General features: G+C 37.5%; 1 protein-coding gene across 1 annotated transcript in view; it reads right to left on the bottom strand.

Moving 5' to 3' along the window:
* ADAMTS2 (ADAM metallopeptidase with thrombospondin type 1 motif 2) overlaps positions 1-26,619 on the bottom strand; it is a 283,066-nt gene that overhangs the window by 7,584 nt on the left and 248,863 nt on the right. The window contains exons 11-20 of the mRNA XM_083353569.1: positions 20,943-21,088; positions 18,411-18,586; positions 17,589-17,722; positions 15,217-15,340; positions 12,597-12,677; positions 10,652-10,815; positions 10,114-10,270; positions 7,230-7,362; positions 1,431-1,638; positions 951-1,080 (exon numbers count right to left, since the gene is read on the bottom strand). Of these exons, the coding sequence (XP_083209695.1) occupies positions 951-1,080; positions 1,431-1,638; positions 7,230-7,362; positions 10,114-10,270; positions 10,652-10,815; positions 12,597-12,677; positions 15,217-15,340; positions 17,589-17,722; positions 18,411-18,586; positions 20,943-21,088 (1,453 nt within the window). The remainder of the gene's footprint in view (positions 1-950; positions 1,081-1,430; positions 1,639-7,229; positions 7,363-10,113; positions 10,271-10,651; positions 10,816-12,596; positions 12,678-15,216; positions 15,341-17,588; positions 17,723-18,410; positions 18,587-20,942; positions 21,089-26,619) is intronic.

Genomic DNA, 26,619 nt, shown 5'->3' with positions numbered 1-26,619 from the left:
ATACTTAGAAAAACACCAGTGTTTTTAGTTTTAATGAAATTAATCATTTGAGCCCTTCTGTTCAGATGTATCACAACGTGGCATACTTTCAGAAAGGCTAACACAGTACAAATGAAGTTAGTGAGTAAATGTTTTTAGAGACGTTTACTTCCATTTTAGGATTTCTTCACACATTTGGGATGTTAGGTGTGCAATTAAAACTTTGAAAGGGTACTTTTGAACAAGTCGGACAGGAACAGTGGTTGATTAGGGCTTGCAACAACTCTAAGGAAGGCAACTGTGGACTATTGTGGATCTAGATTGAAAAACATAGATGTGGAGGAACTGCAGAACACAAAAACAGCAGTGAGAAAAAAAAACTAATCTCAGATAATTGACTAATCTCAGTGCCTAGTCTCAACTATTAAAGTTTCCAAAATGGAGTTTGATCCTCCGGTAATTCATAGACCAATATTTCTTAACCTTGGCAGCTTGGAGAGGTGTGGACTTCAATTCCCAGGGCTGGCTGGGCAATTCTGGGAGTCAAAGTTCACACATCTTTAGGCTGTCAAAGTTGAAAAACACTGCCATCAACAAAGAAGAAACAATGCTTTTAGATTCTTGTCAAGAATGATTCTCATCATTTTGGCTTTGTTTATTATTTCATACTAGCCTGCTAGCATTTCCCCCCAAACAATAATCTGCAGTGAGCTCCCACCCTTACCCCGCCCCAAAATCAGACTTCTTTAAGAAGTGTTTTTCAAATTTCTTCTCCAGCTGCAACAAAGATAAAACTGTTAACACTGGGAATATGGGACAGATTACTCTGAAGTAAAATAGCAAATGGTGACTGTTGTATCTCTATAGTTTGTTGCCATGTTACAAAGGAGTCCTCCCAACTTCAGCCCTCCCCCTTCCCTGCCTCTCCAAAAGACTCAAGAAGTAAGAGTTTTTAAAATGTGTGCACTCACTAGAACATGAAGGTAGCCTGCAGAGCCTTGTTGTTTCTGGCCTATCTTCTTTACATAAGCCAGTAATATTTTCTCTTGTCCTGCAGAGAATTGGCCTTTCTTGTGTGCCATTACCGCAGGTTACAGAACACTGGAGAGCAAAGAAAGAAAAATGGGCTTCCGATTCTCTTTTGTAAATGCATTTTTTGGTTTATATCTTTCATCTTTATACACACACACGCACACACACAATTATTTAGCGCTAACAATCACAGTTTTGTTACTCTTCTTCCAACTTTCTAAACTTCTGGATGACTCTAAGGGAAACACGGAGCCATGTTGTTATATAAATATAACATCTATACATTCCATTTTGTATTTCCAAGATACGGGAGCTAAAGGGGACCACAGACCTTTCCAGTTATTTTGATTGAGAAAGCACATGGATACGTATAGTCCCCCTGCATAAATTGAACCATGATAAAAAAAATGTCTGCTTACCTGCGACCAGGGTCCAATCCACCACTGTGCAGGGCAAAGTTCCCGATTGCAAACCCTCTTGCCCTCTGGACGATCACTGCTGCAATATTTGGTATGGACAGAACGGTTTGTGTTGTCGTGCAATGTTTGGATACATCGTACTGAACGCACCTGATATCCTGTCTTCCCACAACTTTTGCTGCAAGGTTCCCAGTCACCTGTCACCCATCTGTTTCAATTAAAAACAAGTCAAATATGGTCACTGGATATGGTCCTGACTAGTATGAGTATTTCCAGAATGTGTATTGTTTGGTCTGGGACTTGCAGAGGAAGAATAGTCAATTGAAGACACCTCCATGAAAAGCAGAGCTGAAAACTGTGATGAAGAACAAAGAGCTAATGAGTAGACCAGGTCTTTAAGCCTCTCTGGACAGGGGAGAGATTGCCCACAAGTGCTCCACATAAGGAGAGTGCAAAATAGTGGGCTCCAGCAACCTATGGAGATTTTCAGTCATCCACGTCATAGTTATCCCAAAAGTGCTTTTTTCATGAGACAACTGGACTTTCTTGTTTTTGTTTTTGTTTTGAAGATGTTTTGCTTCTCATCCAAGAAGCTGAAGAAGCTTCTTGGATGAGAAGTGAAACATCTTCAAAGAAAAACAAGGCAGTCCAGTTGCCTAGTGAAAAAGCCTTTTTGGGGTGGTCTCCAGCAGGTTTTGAGCAATGAGAGATGAGGGAATAGTCATCTTGCTCAAGCACAATTGGCTCCATTGAAAGGATACTAAGTTCACAGAAGGAATTGCTTGTTAATTACTTATCAGCTATTAGAAATCTTTGGATCAGCAAGTTTGAAAGCATCAAGTAAGTTTGTCTTCAATGCTTTAACAAAAAAAAAAGTTTTAGCTACAAGCTTAAAATCTCAAGATAAACAGCAGAAGGTTTGTTAAAACTTCAGTTTTAGAAAGCTACAAATGGACTAAGGGTTCAAGTAAATTTGAAATAAAATTTTGGAATTAATTGTAAATAATTCTTCCCTTGGAAAAAAAATTTTTCCTGATTTTTTTTAAATAATAGGACAAGAGAGAAAACTAAAGATTTCAATTAAAGGAGAAGAATGACGAATTTATAAATATATAAAATCCCAATATACAGGTAGTCCTTGACTTACAACAGTTCATTTAGTGACTGTTCAAACTTACAATGGCAGTGAAAAAAAGTGATTTACGATTGTTTTTCATATTTATGACCACTGCAGCATTCCCATCGCCATGTGATCAAAATTCAGACACTTGGCAACTGACTCATATTTATGACAGTTTCAGAGTTCCAGAGTCCTGTGATCACCTTTTGCGACCTTCCATCAAGCCAAGTCAATGGGTAAACCAGATTCACTTAACCACCGTGTTACTAACTTAACAACTGCAGTAAGCAGGGCTTTTTTTCTCATAGAACGCTCAGAACAGAGTTCCGGCACCTTTTTTGGATGGAACCTTGTAGGGTAGGCAAGGAGGGTTGTATGACATGTGTGAGTTCCGGCACCTTTTTCTTTTACAAAAAAAGCACTGGCAGTGAGTCACCTAACAACTATAGAAAGAAAGTTGTAACATGGGGCAAAATTTACTTAAAAACCTTCTCGCTTAGCAACATAAATTTTGGGTTCAATTGTGGTTGTAAGTCAAGGACTACCTGTACTTAGAAATCAGAGCTGGATTTTGCATAACTCTAAAAATATGACACCTAAAATAATTCTACTATTGAACTATCCTAATGTAATTGTGTCAGACTTGAGAGGACAGAATTTCCTTCTAGTTTTTCTGACAAAGAAGATCATCTATTCATAATACTCTAAACCACTGGTCTGCAACCCGCGGCTCCCAGTCCTCTGCCATGTGCAGTCCAAAAAAAAAGTGGGACTAAAAAATTTCAACCAATCAATTCAAATATGCAGGGTAGGTGCATATCTTGCCTTGGCTCCACTCTTCAGTCAAACCTTGTTCTGCGCATGCGCGCATGTACACACATGCGCACACATTTTTTGCGGCTCCCAGTTTTTCCTTTTGTGAGGGAATCGGTTCCAAGTGGCTCTTTCACTGTTTCAGGTTGCTGACCCCTGCTCTAAACAATTAATATGGAAACCAGCAGGGACAACAACTATCAAAAAAAGTGTTGTTAGCAGAAGCTGGCACAGAAGCAGCATAATTCTTAGAAGTAAATTTGCTACTTTTGCTTTGTCAACAATTCAATAGTCAGCTAAGTCAGCTAAGTACCATACGAAAGAATGAAAGCCATAGCTTCACAGTTTGTTGTGCCATTATAAATGTTTCATAGTTATAGAACAATTTCTCTCGGGAACAATGTTTAACTATTTTTGCATCTGTGATAATCACAGTGTGTGTGATAATCCTATACCTGTAAATATTAAAAACTTAAGTGTTGCAAAACTCTGGACTCTCTTCGCTTTTGCGATATTCCATCTAACACCATTTCCATTTCCCACAGTGAATTGCTCAAGATGCTTCACAAATAGGCTGCGCTCAGGCTGTGACACCCTCTGATCTACAGTAAGTGAAATAGAAACAACCTCCATGGAGATTTTCTTCTTTAAAATTAAATTGTTGCTCTTTCCAAGAAATACCTAGATATCCCCTTCAGTTTTTATTTAGGACACAGTGAACTAAGGAATGTGAAAAGCAAATGAATTATAGAGTGGACACCATTCCCAAGACATCTATGATTTTAGGATTTTCAAATTAATGTGTTTACAAAACGGCTGCTGTATGATATTCCTTCCTTTTAGGTATGTTTGTTTTACTACACTGAAGGTCTGCTAACAACCAATGATGTGAATTAAGTGGTAGCTGAGTGCCCAGCATTGTACCTTACTACAGACATATCAACTAATTTGGTTGGGACATGATGCTAAATCCTGGCTCATCAAGAGTGAGCATGTATGAGATTCAAAAAGTGATAGTCCTATTTATGCATTTTTCAAAAATTGCTAGTCTCTAGTTAGATTAGGAACAAAGGCATGTCCTCTATCTTTATAATGCCTGTTAATCCAAACCATGGAGTGTAAATACTTGTTTAAAATGACCAGAAGTAACTATATAAATGAAAAATACTATATAATGCTTACATCTAAAGTTTTTGTAAGCAGAAAATCCTCATTTTCCACTATTCTTCAAAAACCCAACATTTCTAAAAGTTATGCTACAGTTTTTATTCCTGTTTGGATTAGGATTAGTAAATGGAAGATTTTTCAATAATGGCCTGTACATATTTTTAAAGAACTGAAAATCAATTTATATAAATTCTATGTGCTTCCCCTTCAAATATTCAGGCACTTATACGTGTTCAATAATGACTTATTCTATGTTTACTAATATGTTTTTCTTTTAAAAAAACTTTATCCCCAACAAAATTCATTTTGCAATCAGGGCACATCCTTATTTACCTTATTTTTAAACTAAATCTTAATATTGCTAATTTCACCATTTCACATTACATCATATATAATTCCTAAGGTGATAACTTTATAAAAATACAGTCCTGATCGGACTTCCGGTGGCTCCGCGGCGCTGGAGACAGCCTTCCCGGGCTGCCCGCGGCTCAGCTGTGTGATTTTTCGCCCGAAACAGCGCCGATCAGCTGTTTGGGCGAATTTGAAGCCCCCTCCTCGGGAGAAGAGGAGGGGGTGAGCCCCCAGGTAGGGGTCGAGTTCTCCGGGGCCGCCTGAGCTTGGAGCTCGGGCGGCTGAAGGATTGAACTCCCCCGTAGCCTGGGCTGCTCCCAGCTGGCTAGCGTCTCTGCTCCGGACTTTATGGAGCAGAGCCAGGCGTCTGCGACCATCCCTGCTTGAAGGAGAGACTATGAAAGGAAAAGAGCAGGCAGAGCAGTACAAGAGGGAAAGATGAAGAGATGAAGAGGATTATTTTATTTTACTCTCAAGCTTGATGGACTTTGCTTAAAACTTAAAGTGAAAGTGCGTCACAATTGTAAGTAAAAGATGGCGGCTAAACCTCCCCCTAGAACTTTTCGGAGTGCTGGAAATTCTCCGGTGCAACAACAATCATTACTGCAGGCGTTGCATTCTCCTGATGTATTGACATCGAAGGATCTTGAAAAACATACCCAGTTAATTTTGGAGTCAATGGGTGTTAAATTTGTACAGATGGAGGAGAAATTGGAGAAATTGGAGCAGAGAATGGAAGAAAGGATGGAGCAGAAACTTAGAGAGATGAAGGTAGACATTTTGTCCTCAGTGCATAAAGTAGCTAAATGTGTGGAGGTGCTGGATGACCAAGTGGAAGACTTGACTCAAAAGAATGCTATATTAGAAGCAAAAGTATTGGAAATTGAAGATTTAAAAGACAAAATGGATAGCGAACAGAGTCTGGCTCAATTTTACCAGATGCAGTTTGCTGTTAGAATTAGAGGCCTAAAAGAGAATATTAAAGAAGATTTAAAGCAGCTGGTTTCTGAGGCTTTTGAGGGGATATTGAACCATCCTGCATCTGAAATAAAACAAGGCATGGACAAAGTGTTTCGTGTGAATTCGTGGATTGCTAAGCAGAGAAAGTTGCCTAGAGATGTGGTGGTTTATTTTGTAAAAAGGGAAATTAGAGATGAAGTTATACAAGCTGCCTATGATACTAAAGTTGTGATTGCTGGTCATGAAGTTTTGGTTCTAAAAGAAATTCCTCCAAAGATTTTAAAGAGAAGGAAGGACTTTATATTTCTTGTGCAAGAGCTCAAGCAAAGAGATATAAGGTTCAGATGGGAGATCCCAGCTGGGTTGAGCTTCATGTATGATGGCAAAAGGTACTGTTTGGGTACTGTGAAGCAAGCGCATGATTTTTACAACAATGTTTTAAAAGCAACCCCATCAACACTTCTGGAAGCTGCAGAGGGATCTGGAGAAGGAGAACATCAAGAGGATGAAGATGGACATATAGACGAGAAGGGTACAGGAGGAGATCAAGCTGCAACTCTTTTGGATGATCCTAGAGAACAGAGGGTGACGCGTGCTGCCTTAAAACGCTCAAAAAAGATAAAAAAATAAGACCAGTAGAAATCTATGGAACTTCCACAATATACTTATAGTCAAGTGGTAGTTGTGTTTTTAAGAGTTTTGGGATGATATGTATGGTAACAGAATTTTTAATTTGGAATTAATGGACAATTTACTACAGAGGATGAAGAAAAAAGTTTTGTGGGTTAATGCGGGTTAATTTGTGTAAGAACTATCTATTATAGCCTATTTTGGCTAGAGAGGTTAATAGGGATAGGTGCTTGTGATGTGTAAGTGAGAATATATCTAGGTAATAGTGAATTGTGGAAGAACATAGATGGGAATGATGCTAGTTTTCTTTTATTTTAGTTCTTTATACATATTTAGTATTGTTAAGGATTGGTTTACTCTATATAAGCTAGAGAGTGATGGATTTTAGAGTTTATAATTGTTAGTATATGATTGTTTATGATTGCTTTTTAGATATATACCTTGTATTTTGCTCTGGGAAGTCGGGGGGGGGAGGGGGGGAGGAGGGGAAGTAGAGGGGGGGGAGGCAGGGGAGGGAGGAGGGAGAGGGGGAGGGGGGGAGATAGGGGGGAGGTAGGGAGGGGAGGAGGGAGGGGGAAGGGGGTTTTTTCAAAGGAAAATTGTATTTTAAAACTTTTCAATAAAAAAAAAATACAGTCCTGATCCAAAAAAAGCAACAGAAAGCGAAGAACATTAAGACAAAATCATCTGAAGCAAGGCAATGTTGCATTAGGAGATGAGTATTTAATGGCAGTGAATATTCAGAGAGACCCACTTACATTGGCTGGGAACATTCCTGGAGATTGCACACTCTACGAATGGGCCTGGGTTTTGAGATAGACTCACAGTAACTGCGACGGATCATCTTCAGATCATTCTTCCTCCGGCAACCATATTTTGTAAATTGGTAGCCTTAGGGGGGGAAAACTTACTTTATCTTCAACATTGCAAAGAACTTTCACATAATTCAAATATTTTTTATTCCCCCCCCCTATTAAAAATACTCTGGCCACTGTTTTATGAATGAAGGTGAATATACGTGTCCCAGGATAATGTTGCAGGATTCAGTGTGGGTCCGTTCAACAGAAGTTTTGTCTTCCCAGCTGGAGCCCATCTTTTCTCTAGAGAGAAGTTCCCTGAAAATAGGCTCCAGCATGTGTCCGAAAGCTCGGAAGACCAAAACCTCTGTGTCCCGGTGGACCAGATTGGATCCTGCGCTATTTTATTATTTCCTTACATCAGTTAAACCAGAGATAATAGAATAATTCTCTTCCACATGGATGCTTGTCCATCTCTCAGTAATCCAGGACAGCATATAGAGTTGTTAATGGTTTATAAATTAGCTTCAGTTATATAAAAGTCAAGTAAAATCTCACTGGAGTCAAGCTTGACTCTTGATAATTTACACAGATACATTCCGGTCCCTTTAAGTTTGACTTCTCAGTATAGTCAACTACCCTGAGTTTCCTAAAAGGTCCTCTCTTCCACCAAACCAGGAGTGATTTTGTTTAGCTTTCTAGATCAGGCAATATCAGGTTTCAATTATACAGAAGAAATCAATACACTTGTCTGTCAGATACAGGTTGCAAAAAAACAGGACAATCACAAAATGGTTAAAATGGGATCCTGCCCCATCCCCTATCCCTGCAGTTTTTACCCTTAGTTGTAAGTTAGTCAAAAAATTAAGATCCAACCATCTGGAAATCCCAGAGGTGTACGCCATACTGAGAAGTAGAAGAATGATATGTGCAGAAAGCAGTGGCAACTCATAAACTTGCTAAGAAAACAATTTGTATGTGTCTGTGTCTGTTCAGTTATCAAAGTCACGCTTGGCTGAAATGATTTTACCTTTAGTCCACTAAACACATCTGTGTTATGGCTGCATTTTGTACTCATAATATTAAATGAATGATTTAGAATGATGTTGAGAATGTTTTTGGCAACCAGGAGAACACAGAAACTGAAAACAGACATATCCTTGTGCAGACTATGGACTTAGAATCTGTATTTTCAGATCAGCCATGGTTTTTGTCATGTAGATCAAGAGATAGCACTGTGTCTTGCTCTGTTCTGGAGGTAGAAAATGAATCCTCTTAAAAAGTCAAAAACAGAACGTGAGAAAGGAACATAGGAAGAATGTATGAGCTGAGTTTGGGAAACCTCTAATAAAGTGAGAATTTACCTGAGGCAATATTCAGACAAAATGGATAAAGGAAACAACTGTTTCAAGAGAAATCTAAATGTGAAGAAATAGGTAACAAGTTTACTTTGCACTAAGATTAATATATTTTTCTATGTTAGAATAGTTATCTATTTTTTACATTTTTCTTAATTCAAGTAATTGTGTGTATTCCAGCCTATTATATGTATCCTCATGCTGTGCAGCATGAAATAACCAATTTTAAAATCTTTTTTGATCTGTAATAATTAATCTAAATCTAAATATTCTGGCAGAACACTCATTTATAGCAAATCAGTGGCATCTTGTGGTCTGCCAGGAGCATTACAGATTTTATAAACTCTTAAAATCTGGCTTTCCCCCATACTTTGAACAACTCTGTAACCATTTTTCTTCTCTACCTAATGTATACATTTTTATATTTACATTTAGAAAGTATTTTTATCATTCATCTTCTCTCTCTCTCATAACATTTTATTTCCTTGGTCTCTGGTCAGTCTCCCAACAGGAGATCCAAGGACTGAAATTTCTGGTCATATCCTTCTAATGATCAAGAAGGCTTTAAAGTAGAAACTATTTCAACTTTTGTATTTTTCACTATTTAATCAGAGACAGGCAGCGCAGGATATGAAAGCAGTCTCTCTTTGACACAGCACAGTTAATGGAAAGACATGAGATACAGTAAGTACCCCTTGAATGATAGTGACAGCCCTATAAAAAAGAACACGAGGTGATGGTCAGGTATGAAGTCTTAAAATACTTCTGGGAGATGAGGTTTAAGATCCCCAGCTTTCCTCCCTACAGTTCAGCAATTCTGCTACTGTAGTTAGAGGCAGTAAGTATGGTAGGTGTTTGATATTGATTCCAAATTTCAGAGCAAGTAGAATTCTGGGGGTTGGGAAATGAGATAATGTAGAACAGTTTTGCATGTTTCTGTAAAAAAACAAACAACTGACATGTTACTGGTTAAGTACTGTGTTGGTTCAGTCTACTCTAGATGTGAAATGCAAGGTACTGGTGAAAATTTACACTGCAGCATTTTGTCTCCTGCCATTTGTTTATTTCATCTGCTTACATTTTAAACTACTCTTCCTTTTCTAGATGTGCAGCATGTTATGACTAATAGAATTTTTTCCATGGAATGTATTTTTCTACCTATGAACTAAACGTTTTCATATTAAAATGTAACTGATCATTATTACACTTTGCATAATAAATCATTACACTTTGGATAATCTCACAAAGACTGGTGGATGATTGTTTGGAAAAATCAAATGTGCTGCACTGAATGAATCAATGAATTACAGTACCACAGATAAGAAATTACAGGTAAGCCTGTTAGGTCATTTTAACTTCATGGATTCCTGTCTCAAATTCAGCTATAAGCCATATTAAACCATCAAGCATACTTAAAAGCACAATTAGAAACACAGTTTTTTTAAAATAACAGACATAAAAGTCAATGCAGTCATCAGCATCTTTACCTCCTCCACAAGGTTTTGAGCACTGGGTCCATTTTTTCAGAGCCCATTCATATGGTACAGGATCTTTCAAGACATTGTTATCATCAACATTTAAAGAATCTTCATGGATCATAAATTTGTATGTCAATGAAATCTTTCCATTACCATGAGGAATTACCTAGTTAGACAGATAATGTATATCTTTTCAGGAAGATCATTTTAACATCACTTTTAAAATCTCTTCAAAACCAGATTCCAAACAAGGTTTAGGCTTCTGTGATTCTCTGGTCTTGTTCCAGGTCCACGGTCCTGGCATTTCACCTCTGTCACTCTAACCAACCACTTCCCCCCCATAAGTTCCCCAATCTTGTTTTCTGAAAAAAGGGAAATCCATATCCCTAGAGCTCTCATGAACAAAAGAGGCACCATATATAGTTGGGAGTCACAAACTAAGATTTGGCTTTCACCCTCAAAACTGATTCCTTTAACTGATGCTATATATCAAATAAAGGGTGCATGGCTCACTGTCGCATCGCACCCTCATCTTCAGGGAACTTACCAAAATGGTGATACCATGACGTAAAGGGCCCATCGTTTGAACCATTTCCCTGTCTTCATCATTTCGATACTCCCATTCTACACCCATGTTGATGAAAGTTTTGGAGTCTGGCACGTAGTTATCTTCATTTAGAATAAATTTCCCTGTTTCTCGATTCTTGATCGCTAAAAACAAAATGAGAAACGTGAAGTCAGGAGATGTCGGGGAGCTTCCCCTTCCTTCTAATTTTTAATTATAATCCAGTGAGTAAAGAAAATAGAAGTCACAGAAGTGACTGCTTGCTTTGTTCATTTTACTTGGAGAATTCATCAAAAAATCACCAGAAAAGTTTCTATAAACATTTTAGTACTAACAAAAATAAAATAGGTCCTTCCCAGAGTTTTGGAAAAAATGAGGATTTATTATTATAATTTTTTTGTTAGGCTGCCTAACTGTCAAAAGTCTCAAGGCAGTGTACTATGTGATTCTAAATGTGGCAGACTATGAATTATATTATTATTCACCTTAAACAATAGTACAAGGCTTGTTGTGCTTTCTGAGAACCTAACAGGGATGTGGCAGATTCTCCCTTGTTTTTCAAACTTCCAACTATTCTCCCTGCTAGAATTGTTAGGATATCTTAAGATTGTCCCCCAGATAAAGCTTTACTGTGCAATGGTTCTTCCTGATTTACAAAAATATAGGGGTCAAGACAACATAGTCTTCCATCTATATGGAAAACCTACAGTTTGCCACAGTCTTCTTTATTGTTATTTTTATCACTAACATTCCATTAAAGAAGGAATTTTATAGAGAAGTGTCAGAATGAGAGAGACAGAGCAAAATTTGTGAAGAGGAGAGACTGATGTTTGTATTCCTTCCACCTCCTCCAAACTGTAGTTTAATGGGTTCCAAATTGGCTACTATTCTCAGATAATTAGCTATATATTGATTGTAGTTGTAGGGGCCCAAATTTGTAGGCTTCATTTTTGGCTGATTTGAAAAAGGAAAATAGTTTAATTTCAAAAACAGTAATCAGCAAATGGAATCAATAACCTAAGAGCACGTGTTTTAAATATGACAAATCTTTTCTCCACGAAAGGTGATTTGATTGTACCAGGTCTCTTCAAACAGGAGGATTTTACACACTCATCTTCCCTCTTTTCATATACAAGCTCAGCAGCAGTCTTTACATCTCTCTGCTTGTCACTGCTAAATTTGCTGGCCCACTTCTACATTAAAACATGTAAGGAATATTTTATCTTTCAAAATAATAGTCAGAGATGACAGCCTTGTACACTTACTGCCCTCCTTCCCAACTGCTTCAAGATTCATTTGTGTTGTCAGCATCCATACATGCTACAAAAACAGAAGGTTTATATCTTGCTCATGGTTTTTCAGGAACAGTTTATCTAATGTAAGGAATATGTAAGGAATATGTCTGTGCAATGAACATTATTAATCTCAGACAGCTGTGGAGAACAGCAATTCACGAAACGTAGATGATTCATAGAAAAGTTACTAGGTCAGTGGACACAAATCTGCTTCTAATTAATTACAACCTACAAGACAATGCCTCTTATTGATTCACTGAACTATAAAGATTTGAGAGCTTCAATTATCATTGAAACTTTGCTTGATTGAACATTCTTGCTGCAGCTGGCTTAGAACAAGAAAGAAGGACCAAGAGAATAGTTGCTGGAGATGTAAGTAAAAACACATCTGGTGAATCTGATCCATCGGAAATGTGAGCTCTGCAGCACATTTGGAAATTGTTGCACAATTATATGGAGTAAAATTTATTAATTTATTAAATATTTATGCTGCCCGACTCCAGGTGATTCTGGACATTTATTATTTCAAAGCGAAGTTTTAGGAAAGTTAGACATACTATTTCAAAGAGCAGGTACCAAGTTACTTAGTACTGTAAAGTTCAAAGCTGAATATGATGCAATACGATATGTACCAAGATTATGAACAGTGGCATCAGATTCTTGTATAAGTAAATGTCTTGCACCAGCTGGAATGTCAAACATCTTGAAGTAGCCTGCAAGAAAGCATTAAAACTATTAACAATAACGTTTATAAGCAAAAGAAAATAAATCATTAATATTTGCTATAGCTATTACTTTATTTTATATAACAGATGCAATCTAACTCCCTTTTAAAGATTTTTGCAGCTCCAGAATTGACTTAAATCACAATTGCCAAAGACTGGTGGCACTGTTTGCTATCAGAAAAAGCATAAAAATGGCAATCTGAGCTCTAAGACTGGTTTCATATAGTTGTTATTGTTCTTTGCACCATTTTGTTGTCCGCTGAGAAGATTCTCTCAGTCTCCCCCCACAAATATTCCATGCAACCTCTAGCCATGAAGAAATAGACTGTTTTAACTTGTGAGTTCTAAGCCACCTTTTGTTTCTTTGCTAAAGAATGTGGATGCTTCCTTTCAAAACCAGGTTTATTCATCTGAGTTTACAACACAAGATACTCTTAAAAAATAAAATATCAAGAATAAAATCAATACGATATATTTAAAAGGGACTTTACAAATAACCTAGTCTTTTCTGTTATTCAGTGCTGGAATCAATTTTATCATCCCTGAGAACTTCATCTAGAGTCCACCTGAAAACCTCCAGCATTGGGAAGCCCACTACTCACCCACTGCTTTATGACTTTTACCATCAGGAAATTCCTAATATACAGCCTGAATCCCTTAATATCAGCCCATTGGTCTTTATCCTATAGCCTGTTTCAAGACATCTCCAGATGACCACTTTTTAAGATAATTGTAGCAATAGCAGACTTATATACCACTTCACAGTGCTTTACAGCCCTCTCTAAGCAGTGTTGAGAGTCAGCATATAGCTCCCAACAATCTGGGTCCTCATTTTGCCAACCTCGGAAGGATGGAAGACTGAGTCAATCTTGATCCGATCAGGATTGAACTCCTGACAGTGGGTAGAGTTAGCCTACAATACTGCATTTTAAACACTGCGCCACCATGACTCAGTTAGCCTATAGTTGATACACCACCCTTGGTCTTTTCTTTGGCAGCTAAACATTTGCAGCTCCTTCAACCAAAAGGTTTAGCTCTCTGAACCCTGAACATCCTGGAACTCCTCCTTTAAACCCCCTTCAATGTTGCCATGTCATTTTAACTGTACAGAGTATAAAGGAGCTACACAAAGAATATGGAAGTGGTGTTCCATATTAACTATTGACCCTCTGACTTTATTTCCTCTGATATCTGGTTTTCTCCTTCTCTTTGTAAAAACATGGCATACTGATGATGTAGAGAAACTGAACAAGAAAATAAAAAGAGAGAGAGGGTGTAAATGCATAATATACAATTCACTCCAGCCTAGTAATAAGGGCTTCTGTAAAAATAAAATAGGGTAGCTCCATAGAAATCATCTTGCACTCCCTGGAAAACTAAAAGCAGGAAATAAAGTAATAATTGTAAACACCGGATGGAGCATTTGAACCAGACTCAAAAAAGAGAGGTGATTCAGAGTGCATGCTGATGTCCACATCACATCTGTTGGCAACTCTTTAAAGACAACAAGGAACCAGAAGCTGTGGTGCGTACATCTCTGCTTGCTCCCAATTAACTTTTCCTTTTTGAATCAAGATCACTGCACAATTTTAAGTCATTTCATCTATTTTAAAGGCTCACTATCATCTTTTTTCCTGAGCATGCAGGGTTGGGTAGTGAAGGAAAGCTGATATTTTTCCTTTTAAAATGAGGATCCTTTTATGCATGGATCTCAGTTTATTTGTTCAGTTCTGTCTTTTGGGCTGTCTTCCAACTTGAAGGACTCCGTTCTTTGACAAGATTTTTCACCCTCCCTAAAAAAAATAGACATTAGGCAAAGTGGAAATTTTTTGTAGAGCCAGACAACAACCTTAGTTTAGAATGACCAACCAAGAAAGCTGAAAGCCTGCATATATCCAATGCTCCATATTCAACACTCTGGTTTTAAGGATGAGGTATGAAGACGGACAAGCATTTCAGCAAGAACCAATGGTGGTCTGAATGCAGGGCTGATTTGCTTCCCTTTTAATACCTCATATAAAGAGTCACAACAGTGGCCAGAATGGAAGGACAGAAGCCATAGGCAAGACTGAAAGGGGACAGAGATATAAGCAGGTCTGAAAATATCTATCTCCCACAGTTTGGGTATGGATTTTTTTATTTCTTCACTTTAAGATGATAGTTGATAGAATCTCCTCAAAGGTGTTGAGATGTGACAATATCTGCATTAAATTAAGGCTATTGTCTGAAACTCACTTCTTTGGAGTCAGATTCAAAATACTCTTTGTGAGTAGACTTACATAGGATTCTATCTTACAATTTGAGTACCCCAAGACATCGTTATATGACAACATGTCTCAGACACATACATTTTAGGGTATTCTTTGTATATTGATTTTATTTAAAAAACATGTTTCCATCAGAGCCTATTCAAAGAGTAGCATTTGATGCAGCAAAGGAAATAGGCTGTTAAAGGAATTTTGAAATCCTTTTAAAATTAAATGCATAGTTTTCTGGGGCAAGGACATTATATTTAAATAAGAACAACCTTGTTTCTTTAGTGCCCTGGAGAATGTTCCTTTCACCACTTTGCAATGGGTGTTGTCTCCACCGCACACGCCACATTTGTCTTCTTCCTTTGATGAGCCTATTACTCTGTCACAGCCGACTTTCTGAAGCAAAGAAAAAAATCCATTTGTTTTGTTTGTAAGAGTCTTCCTTTTTTTTTTGAACGATAACTAAATCAGGATATTTAAGCAGGATATTCGGAACTAAAATATAAGTATGTTCCTGCAATAATATATTGGTAGTTTCACGGAGCCTTATTTCAAGAACAGAAGAACACTCTTCAGAACTTGAGTTTAAGTAGATATTTTATTTTTTTCACATTTATTTCAGATAGTGAAAATGGTAGACCTAGAGTTCCATATCTACAATCCCTGAGAAAATAACACCAAAAACAACCATATGCTCCTCTTTCTCTCTCTCAGTTTAAAGACATTACACTTCAGCAAGTTTTTCCTCAAGTTACATATCATGAAACACAAGGTTTATTTTAAGCAGATAACTTGAAAACTGAATGGTAGGTATGGTTCTGATTAAGAATTGCTGAAAATTGTACCCAAGTGTATCTAGAATGACTGTATCACATGGCAAACACTGAATCTTAATCTAAATTAAGATTTAATTTAGGGAGGGCCTCCTTAGGGTTCCGCCGGTTAGAGATTGCCGGCGGGTGATTCCCAGGGGGAGGGCGTTCTCTGTGAGTGCGCCCACCCTTTGGAACGAACTGCCGATGGAGCTTCGGACTGCCCCCGACCTTCGCTCATTTCGCCGGGACTTAAAAACCTGGTTGTTCGAATTGTCTGGCCTGGATTGAGGGATTTTAAATTTTAAAGTATTTTAATTAAATCATATTAAATTATATTAAATTAATTTTAAAATTTTAATTTTATTGTTATTATGAATTGTGGGCTTGTACTAATTTAATTCCATTTTATTCTCTTTTTGTACTGTTTTAACTGCCCTGTGAACCGCCCTGAGTCATTCAGGAATAGGGCGGTATATAAATTCAACTAATAAATAAATAAATAAATAAATAAATTAGGGTCACTTTTCTTGGGGTATAGGTAAAACTTTGGGAATTGCCAGAGTGCTTCAAGAAAATCATGTATGTTGTGATGGCTCAGAGTACCATTAGAACAGAGGTGTCAAATTCCTGGCCTGCGGGCCAGACGCGTCATCTGGAAGCCATACCCACCCCATTGCCGTCAATGGCAAAACTGTCCCGATACATTGCACGACGTCACATGACATCATGAGTTTGACATCTCTGTGATTAGAAGGACATGAACAATTCACTAAATAACAGGTATTCTTTCTAAACATTGTCCTTATGGAACTTTCCAACATGCACTAAAAATTAAAAGAAAAGTTTTAAAAGAAGAGTTTAAGAATAGTCCAGTTGACTGCTGGATCTATGTTTTCATCTACTGCAGGCATGTCAAACTTCTGGCCCATGGGCCAGATGTGTCATACTGAAACTGCACCCACCCCATTGACGGCAATGGGGAAAAAGTTGCAATATGTCACATGATGTCACATGATGTCATGAGTTTGACTTGACTGATCTAGAGCATGTGCTTATAGATGGCAATCATGATTTCCTTGAATAAATTTAGAAACATGCTTAAGAGCCATCTTAAACTAAGTAATGCATTCACAACACCGCACTGTCTCTCACCACACCATTTCATTTCCTGCCATCTTAAATCTCTAAACCTTCTAAACATTCTACAGTTGTAGAGCACAGCTATTTTTCTTGGGACTCTTTGGAGAATTTTCTTTCCACGTAATGACTTTTTTCTCCTTTAAAAATTGTTGCACTTCAACAAATACCTTCCTTTTAAATAGTTGTTTTCACATATAACAATTCCCTCCTGAGGATTAAGTTCACTGCTAATAAATATTATGATTTAAAAAATATTCTGCCACTTCCAATAAAACAGTAAAGTACTACACATCTGATTTCTTTTAAAATCATTTTTCAATTTCATTTCTATAGTTTATAGAATCTTTATATAAATTAGTCCGGGAAGGGGAAAAACTAGCCCATTATAGCAATAGCACTTATATACCGCTTCACAGTGTTTTACAGCCCTCTCGAAGTGCTTTACAGAGTCAGCATATTTCCCGCAACAATCTGAGTCCTCCTTTTACCGACCTCCGAAGGATGGAAGGCTGAGTCAACCCTGAGCCAATGAGAATAAAACTGCCGAAGTGCTGGCAGTCAGCAGTCAGCAGAATTAGCCTGCAATATTGCATTCTAACCACTGTGCCACCATGGCTCATTATAATTTTAATATTACTCCTACAGATAGAAAAATGGAAAAAGAAATTCCTGAAACACATATAACCTACCAAGCATTCTCCTCGCATACAGATACTGTGCAAATCCTTATAGGAGCAACGTGTTCCATCATGTACCAATCTTTTCATATACACCACATCGTTAGTCTCCTTGGACTCGCAGTACAGGTGGCACCTTTCTTTAGCTATAAGGAAAAAATTTGCAAAATTTATCTTCTCATTGGATAATTTTATAAATGTTGATTTAATAGAAGTCTTGTGGTGAGGTCGAAAATTCCAAGCAACTTGTCCAAGGACAAAAAAATAGAGCCATATTCTAGAAATTGGGACTATACTTCAAACCAAATGTTTAATAGGGAAACTTATAGTTTGTGTCAGCTTCCCCACTTCATCCTCATCAGGGGTAGTTAAGAGTTCCAGGTTAGCAGAATCAAAAAGCCTTCCTGGCTACAGATCTGGGAACTGAAATTCCAATATGCCTCGTGGCATAAAGTGAGAGAAAGTAGTTCTCCCATCTTAATGGATCAACCCTTAAAATACAATTCTACAAAAAGGCTTTATTTGCTATCACCGTCAATCATGCATAGCATATACATTAATTCAAGTTAAAGTACTAGTATGGCTAAACTGAGTGATGACGCAGCCTAAATCATTCCTAATATGAATCGCATGCTCATTGCATGGCTGGTTCAGGTATTCTGGGAGTTGAAGTCCATAGATTCTAAAGGGACCCTAGTTGCCCACCCGTGATCTGAGGGTTAATGCTAATGAATTGCAGTATTTCTGCATACAGGACATTCCAGTCTTCAAAACTGGGCAGAGTTATACTAGTCTGCTCTGCTAATAATGAAATTAAAAAAGATAAATAAAAACCATCAGTATGTTCATATGGGAGCCAGTGATGCTTCATATTCTGATATTCAAAAACAGGATCCCACTGCTTGCACTGCTCTTCTCTGAAGTCTTCATTATCATCAGGGCAATCCTGGCTATTGCATAGCTGGAACTCATAGCTTGGCCCAAAACATGTGCGGCCTCCATTAGCAGGGCTAGGGAAAAGAAGAAGTAATACTAATGAATGATTTTAGATTGATAGTGTAATAGACCATTGCATTTTATTGGAGATGGAAAAGTGGTGCATCTCCAGATATTAGATTCAAATTCCCATGGACTCCATGCAAAAAACTTCAAGGATTTAAAGAACTGCAGTCAACAGTGTCTGGAATTCCACAGATTCTTTATCCCTTATTTATTGTTCAGTCCCAGGATTAATTTCCAATTATTTCCGAAATCTATAAGCTCCATTTAGAACACTTGACATATATGAGGTAGGAAGGCACAGTTGTGTGCTGTTAATCTCAATATATGCAATATGAAAAAAATTAACCATGCTCTAATGAGATATATGGATACATATGAAACTCCAAACATATACTATGTGAATGCTGAAATAGTTGTGGGTGAGATACAATGAAGGTTTCATGCTTAAAAAAGAGATCCTATAAGCAAAGCTGGGAGAAATTGTCCTTTCCCTTCTGTAGCCCCTAATAACCTTAAAACCCACACCAGAAATTTGGGCAGTAGCCAGAAGGAACTTTTCAATGGGAATGTGGGGAATCAAGCAAGCAGGAAGAAGTAAAGATTATTTCTTAAGTATGTAGAGTGCAGGCTAATTCTGCCCATAGCCATAGCTAATTCTGCCCAAGGTTGGTAAAATGAGGACCCAGATTGTTGGGAGCAATACACTGACTCTGCAAACCACTTAGAAAGTGCTGTAAAGCTCTATGGGGCACTATATAAGTCTAAGTGCTATCGTTATTGCAGTCAATGGCAATTCATGGCAGTTTTCAGCAGTTAAGAGAGATTAAGTACTAGAAGTGATTATGGTATCTCCTTGACAGGTTAATACCCAGTTTAAATTTTTCATTTTATTGCTTGGATAATTTAATTTCCTAAATCTTACTGTAATTTATTAAGGAGGTTATGCACCAAATATTTATTATATTACCTTTTAACTTATGCCTGCATTTTCTCATGTTGCCTTTTGTTCTGTTTTTAGATTTCGTTACTTTACATGAAGAATCCATAACAATGATATTTTTAAAAAAATAGCATCAGAAGTGCTATTCCTTTAAATCCCTGAATACTCAAGAAGTTGGCTTTCTGGCAAAAATAAACTTCTCTTATATCATCCCTTGCTTCAATAGTAAACACAAAAACATGATACCTATAAAATGATTTCATGATTCATTTCAAACAATTGATTTTAGATTTATGATTAAATTTGGTACAAAGAAATCTATAGAGCTAAAAATTGTTTCTTCCAGTAAAATCAGTGGAATTGCCTTGCGAAACATGAAATAAGTGTGAATCTGCAGCAACACCGATCTTGAAGTTAATAAGACATTTTAGTGGAAATAAAGATACCTAGTTTTTCATTACTTCAGGCAAACACCACATCAAACATTTACATATATGCTTCTTATATTAGAAAGGGAAATCTCACACACAGACAAAATCCAGTAAGTCTCTTTTTGTTTTAACACAAAGTGTATAGATCACTTGCATCTTAAACTATTCTGCAGTTTATAAATTTGGATGCAGAATGCCTATTAGGAAAAAAAAGACAATGACTTGGCAAAGTATAGCAGGGTTATATTTGATCATAGCCAATATTCATTTATAAAATGTATTGCATTACTATTACTTTCATTCATTAGAATTCCCAAGCAGGATGCACAACAGATTGACATTTATTAAATTAGGTAAAGGTAAAGGTTCCCCCGCACATGCGTGCTAGTCGTTTCCGACTCTAGGGGCCAGTGCTCATCTCCATTTCAAAGCCGAAGAGCCAGCGCTTGTCCGAGGACGTCTCCGTGGTCATGTGGCCGGCATGACTAGCACGGAACGCTGTTACCTTCCCACCGTAGTGGTCCCTATTTTTCTACTTGCATTTTTACGTGCTTTCAAACTGCTAGGTGGGCAGAAGCTGGGACGAGTAACAGGCGCTCACTCTGCTACACGGCACTCGGGATTCGATCCACCAAACTGCCGACCTTCTGATCGACAAGCTCAGTGTCCTAACCCACTGAGCCACCGCGCCCCTTCAATTAGACATCTTAAACTCAACAAATTTACTCTTTTAAAAGGAATGACAATAAGAAAACAACATAGTATGACATGTTGCAATACAGTCTGCAACAACATTGCATAACCTGTTTGATTTTTTATCTTTCCAAAAGGTTCACAGTGAAACAAATTCAAGAGCAAGGCAGTGGCCTAATCATAACTAAGCAATTTTTAAAATATTTTGTGTTAGTTTAACAACATTATTTTAAAAGTCATTGAAGACATCTCGAACAAAATTTATTATCAAAGAGCATAATTTGATTAGGTTCAACTTACTGTGGATTGTCACACTGGCGTGTCCGGAATTTCACTCCTGTTCCGCAAGTTCGGGAACAGGCACCAAATTTACTCCATGCTCCCCAGTTTCCATCTTGCTTCAAGATATCTGGAGTTAACCAGATACAGTGACCTTTAAAACAATGCTAAAAGAGAAAAATATACAGGAATGCATATTTTTGAAATTCATTAACTTCATTTTCTTAGCAACTGAGCCTAGGTTGAAAGGAATTGCTGTTTAAAAAGAAATACTAGCCCAAAAGAAACCATTGATTTATCATATATGTGTTTCTCATATATTACTCAAATTCAGATGTTTGAACTGCTGCCATTGAAAAAAAAATGCTGCTAGACTTCAGGATACTTTGCCTTTCATTTGGTCCAATGCACATCAGTTCATACCTGCCCATCTGTAACCCAGATATTACTTCCTCAGTTATGTAGTTTATTTTATTTTATTTTTTATTTTAATTCCATTTATATCCCGCCCTTCTCCGAAGACTCAGGGCGGCTTTACAAACTTAGCAGTAGCCTTCATTCTAAGTATATGCCTGCTTATTAGGGCTTTCACACACCCCCAAGCAGCATTATTACAAAGTCAGCTTAATTGCCCCCAACAATCTGGGTCCTCATTTTACCTACCTCGGAAGGATGGAAGGCTGAGTCAACCTTGAGCCTGGTGGGACTCGAACCTGCACTAATTGCAGGCAGCTGGTGTTACTTAAGGAGGCATTAGCCCACTGCTCCACCAAGGCTCTAGTTGAATCTCCAGGAGGACAAATGAATAAATCTGCCCCTATTGTACCATGTCAATTGCCTGGGTAGACCTAGAGGGCTGAAGGGAGACAAATGTGCCAATGGAGTAATGATAAAATGGAGACAGAAAAAAGTGGCCATCTTATTCAAAATTCGCACTTTTTTTCCCTTCAGATTTTCAAAGCAGGTTGTCAGTCCACAGCACATCATAGGGAAACATGTAAAAAGTGTAGTACAGGTAGTCCTTGACTTACAACCACAATTGAGCCTAAAATTTAGGTTGTTAGGTGAGAAACTTGTTAACTGAGCTTTGTCCCATTTTACGACTTTTCCAGCCACATTGTTTAAGTGAATCGATGCAGTTGTTAAGTTAGTAACACAATTGTCAAGTGATTCTGGCTTCCCCGTTGACTTTGTTTATCAGAAGGGTGCAAAAGGAGATCACGTGGCCCCTGGGACACTGCAACCATCATAAATGTGAATCAGTTGCTAAGAATCTGAATTTTGGTCACGTGACCATGGGGATGCTGCAAAGGTCATAAGTGTGAAAAATGGTCATAAGTCACCTTTTCCAGTGCTGTTGTAACTTCTAACAGTCACTAAATGAATTGTCGCAAATTGAGGACTTATTTAGTTATTTATTTATTTGTATTCTGCCTTTATTATTTTTACAAATACCTCAGGGCACAGACATATCCAACTTATCTTCCTCCTACTGTTTTACCCACAATAACATCAACCCTGTGAGGAGAATTGGGCTGAGAGAGGGAGACTGACTGATCCAAAGTCATGCAGCTGATTTCCATGTCTAAGGTAGAAACAGAACTCATCGTCTCCCACTTAATATCCTTGAAAAATAATGTTAAAATGAATTATTTGTTTTACACCCAATGAAAAGCTGAATATAACAAGCAAAATCACAAATGTAAATATTTCTCTTTGGGGAAACATAAGCTAAATAATTCCCAAGTTTAATTGTCAACAAAAATTGGCACTAAATATTGATGACCCCTAAACTGGTAGATTTACAAAAATACGAATCTGAGAAAAGCCAAAATTAATATATCACTATAATTGTCAAACGAGACAGGTATTTATTGCTTGTCTACACGAAATAGGCGAGTTTTAGGAGAAACACATAGTTTGATGTGGTCCATTGTATTCACAATAAGATCAGACAGAGACAGCGAAGTGCACATTACATCAGTAGAATACAATGTTGTTCCCCACCCTACACAAATGGATTTTATTTAATTAAAGTCAGAGTGGTAATGTTTCAACAGCTGAAATCTACATTTCTTTCTCAGTTGTGATTTCTAAATGAAAGTCTGAACAATTTAATTGCAGGGCTGAGGAAAAGCTTTTACAACAGCAAGTAAGAAAAGGGCTTTAGCTAATGAGGGCTTATAGTAAGCAGGAGGGAAGAAGGAACATTTCTTTGTATGGTAGCATTTATGGCCTTAGAGAACATTAGAAGCAATAATTATTTTGATATTTCTATGAAGTCTGTGAACATATAGAAACAAAAACAAAATGAACCCCAATGGCTACCTGAAATCAACATTTTGGTAAGAATAAAAAAGCACAGTATGGCCAAAGCCAAGTGGTCTCCTCATTACATGCTCCATTTACATTTGTGTGTGTTTGAGTGCTACCTATTTAAATCCCTTGCTTTTTTTGCTATGGCAGGAAACCCTACATTGATTGTTTTTCTGTAGCTGCTTTCTTTAACCATAACTCCATTAAAGTGAATTGCTAGAAAGAGGTTCTAGAATGGGTTTACAAAGAAAAATGTTCCCCTTTCTCCTGAGAAAAAGGAGAGAAGAAAAGGAATAATGCAACAGTCAAGATTCCTTTTTGCTTGTGGAACAGAATCCAGAAGCCTAGGAAAGTGAATCTATCTATAGTATATCTGTATCTGTATCTCTCTGTCCATCTATCTATCTGTTTGTCTGTTCATCCATCCATCCATCCATCCATCCATCCATCCATCCACCCACCCATCCATCCACCCATCCATCCACCCATCCATCCATCCATCCATCCATCCACCCATCCATCCATCCATCTATCATTTGTGGGAACACCTCTCCTGAATAGTATCTGCCCATTTCATCAGTTCTGACAGAATGGGCATGCTGCAGACATCGTCCCTAGAATGTAGTGATTTTGGGTGGATCTAGGATCTAGGTTTCCTGTGGCAAACCCTATCCTGTGGAAACATCCTTCCTAGCCTTCTCACTCACCTTCCTAGCCTTCTGGAAGGCCTTGTAGAGGCCTCTTGTATCCTTGGAGTAGAGTGAGGCTGGAATCTCCTGCAGCTGAATGTATGTGTGAGAATGAGCGTGAGTGAGAGTGTGTTGATCTTGGAACATCAGGAGCTTTTTTATAATTTTTATAATTATAGATAATTTTTATATTTGTATTCTTGTTTATGAGTTGACCAGGGTTATGATATATAAAATGGATAGCTATATAAGTCTTTTAAATAAATACCCACATAAAGCTAAACCTAAAGTGTTAAGTTCCAATTGTCTCCAAGCTCCCTCCTTCCTGGCCATAGTTTATGTGGCTAGGATTGATCAAAATTGTATCCCAATCCCTTTGGCACTATGATATTGGGGAAGGCTTACTGTATTACAATCCCATTCACATGAACCTTCTCTAATAAAATGTGAAGCTAGAAATACTTTCATAATAAATTATTACTGCTTTATACCAGGATGTAATTGCACGTCCTGGGCGTGAATGGTTTGTCAGTATAAGAATCTGGGCATAAAGACATACACACAGATGGCTATACACAATCATTCACTAACTTTTCCTAATAATCATTTCCATAACAAATGTGGTGCCACTTGATCAGCCTTCAGTTCTAGTCATTTGGCAGAAAATGTATGTGAAACACATGGCTAAACAGACACCCACCACCAGCAAAAACAGAGAAGGATGCATAATACAAAAATGTCTTTTAAACAGAGAATGAAGAATACTTTAGCAAGAGGAAATAAGTAAAAATGTGTTAGATACCTCATAAAAACAGGAGAAAAGACCATAATTTGTACACCTGCTACACAGAAAACGTTACCCATGATTTGGATGATCAACAGATGACTAAAATCAAGAATCTCTTCAATATAATAGCCTACATCAAGATAAGTTTCCATTATCACATAACTTCAAAGTATGAAAACTGGAAGTGGGCAATTGAAGGGGAATCTGAACACAGCAAAGAAAATAAATCTGCTACGGGGTAAATCTGCTATGGGTTGTATGCGTAGTGAATTCATTTTTTCCTAACAATTATTAATTTGCATCTTGAACCTGAATTTATTGACGGGAAGTTGTATATATATAAATATTTGTCACAGTTGAATCAGAACAGCTTCAAATCAGCAGTCCAACATGTGCTTGTCTCTCATTGAAACCAATACTGTCTTGGATAAGGTTGAATACTTCAGCCACAAACTTTTATGAGACTATATTTTATTGGAACATTTAATAATATTTCCAAATGAATTTATCCACTACTGATTTTCCTTCTGACATAACGAAAAAAATGTATTTATTTGATTTGTACCTGTTACAGTCAAAAGAGACTTTTATCAGTTTACATACATCAGTAAAAGTAACAACACAATATCCACAAAATGCAAAAACAGCCAACAAATAGACATAATAACACATTAACAGTTATAAAAATCACATAAACCATCAATCCCAATGGCTCCAACCCCTCCAGCTTTTCCCAACCACCACTCACTGGAAATACATATAGATGTTTTAATTTTTTTTCTTGCAAATCACTGAAAGTCATAGATTTATGGTAAGTTATAAGTTCAAAAATAAATGACCCCCAACCCTGGCCATGAAAAGTCAATTCTTGATTTTCAGCATTCCAATATTTGAGGGATTGCCACAAGGAACACGGGGTCAACTTATTTTCCAAAGCACCTGAAGGCAGGACAAGAAGCAATGGATGAAAATTAATCCAAGGACACAATCAAGCTAGAACTAAGGAGAACAATTAACCAGTGGTTTGCCTTCAGAAGCTGTGGATGCTCCATCCCTGGAGATTTTTAAGAAGAGCAACTTCTCTGAAATGATATAGGGCATGGGTGTCAAACTTGCAACGTCACATGACGTGTCATGATGTATTGTGTCTTTTTTCCCATTGCCAGGATTGTGGTGGACACGGTTTTGGCGTGATGCATCCAGGCCTGCGGCCCGGCAGTTTGACACCCCCTGCTTGGGCAGGGGGTTGGACTAGAAATCCTCCAATATCCCGTCTATCTCTGTTATTCTATTAAAATATTTCTTTGACAATATGCTATGCTAATCTATCACAATAGTCACTCTGGCTCTAAACAGTTATTGGACGACAGTCTACTGACAGAATAAAGGAGATGATGCAATGACACTTTGCCTCCCAAATGCCACCACGTAAACTTACATTGGCGTATGTAGTTACTCCTTAACATTTTTTTTTTTTCATTTTACTCCACTGGCACTTGAGCTGTGACCTCTTTTGATTCCTTGAGAGTAAATCAAGATGCCAATTGGGATTAAAAAACCAAATTACCCATATTCTTCCAATTATCCACCTAACAGTTACCCACCTTATCAACTGTAACAGTATACAAGAATGATAATAGAATAGAATAGAATAGAATAGAATAGAATAGAATAGAATAGAATAGAATAGAACAGAATTAGCTTTTTTGGCTGCTGCTGCACACTGCTGGCTGATAGTCAAGTGATCGTCCACTAGGACTCCAAGGTTCTTCTCACAGTTTTTAAGCCAGGTCTTGCCCAATCTGTATTTGTTCCTTTGGATTTTCCTGCCTAAGTGTAGGACTTTGGTTTTTCTCCACATTGAAACTCATTTTGTTGGATAGGGCCCATTGTTCAAGTTTGTCTT

The sequence above is a fragment of the Vipera ursinii genome (assembly GCF_947247035.1).
Source record: "Vipera ursinii genome assembly, chromosome: 2".
NCBI lineage: Eukaryota > Metazoa > Chordata > Lepidosauria > Squamata > Viperidae > Vipera > Vipera ursinii.
This window is presented reverse-complemented; position numbering and strand designations above follow the sequence as displayed.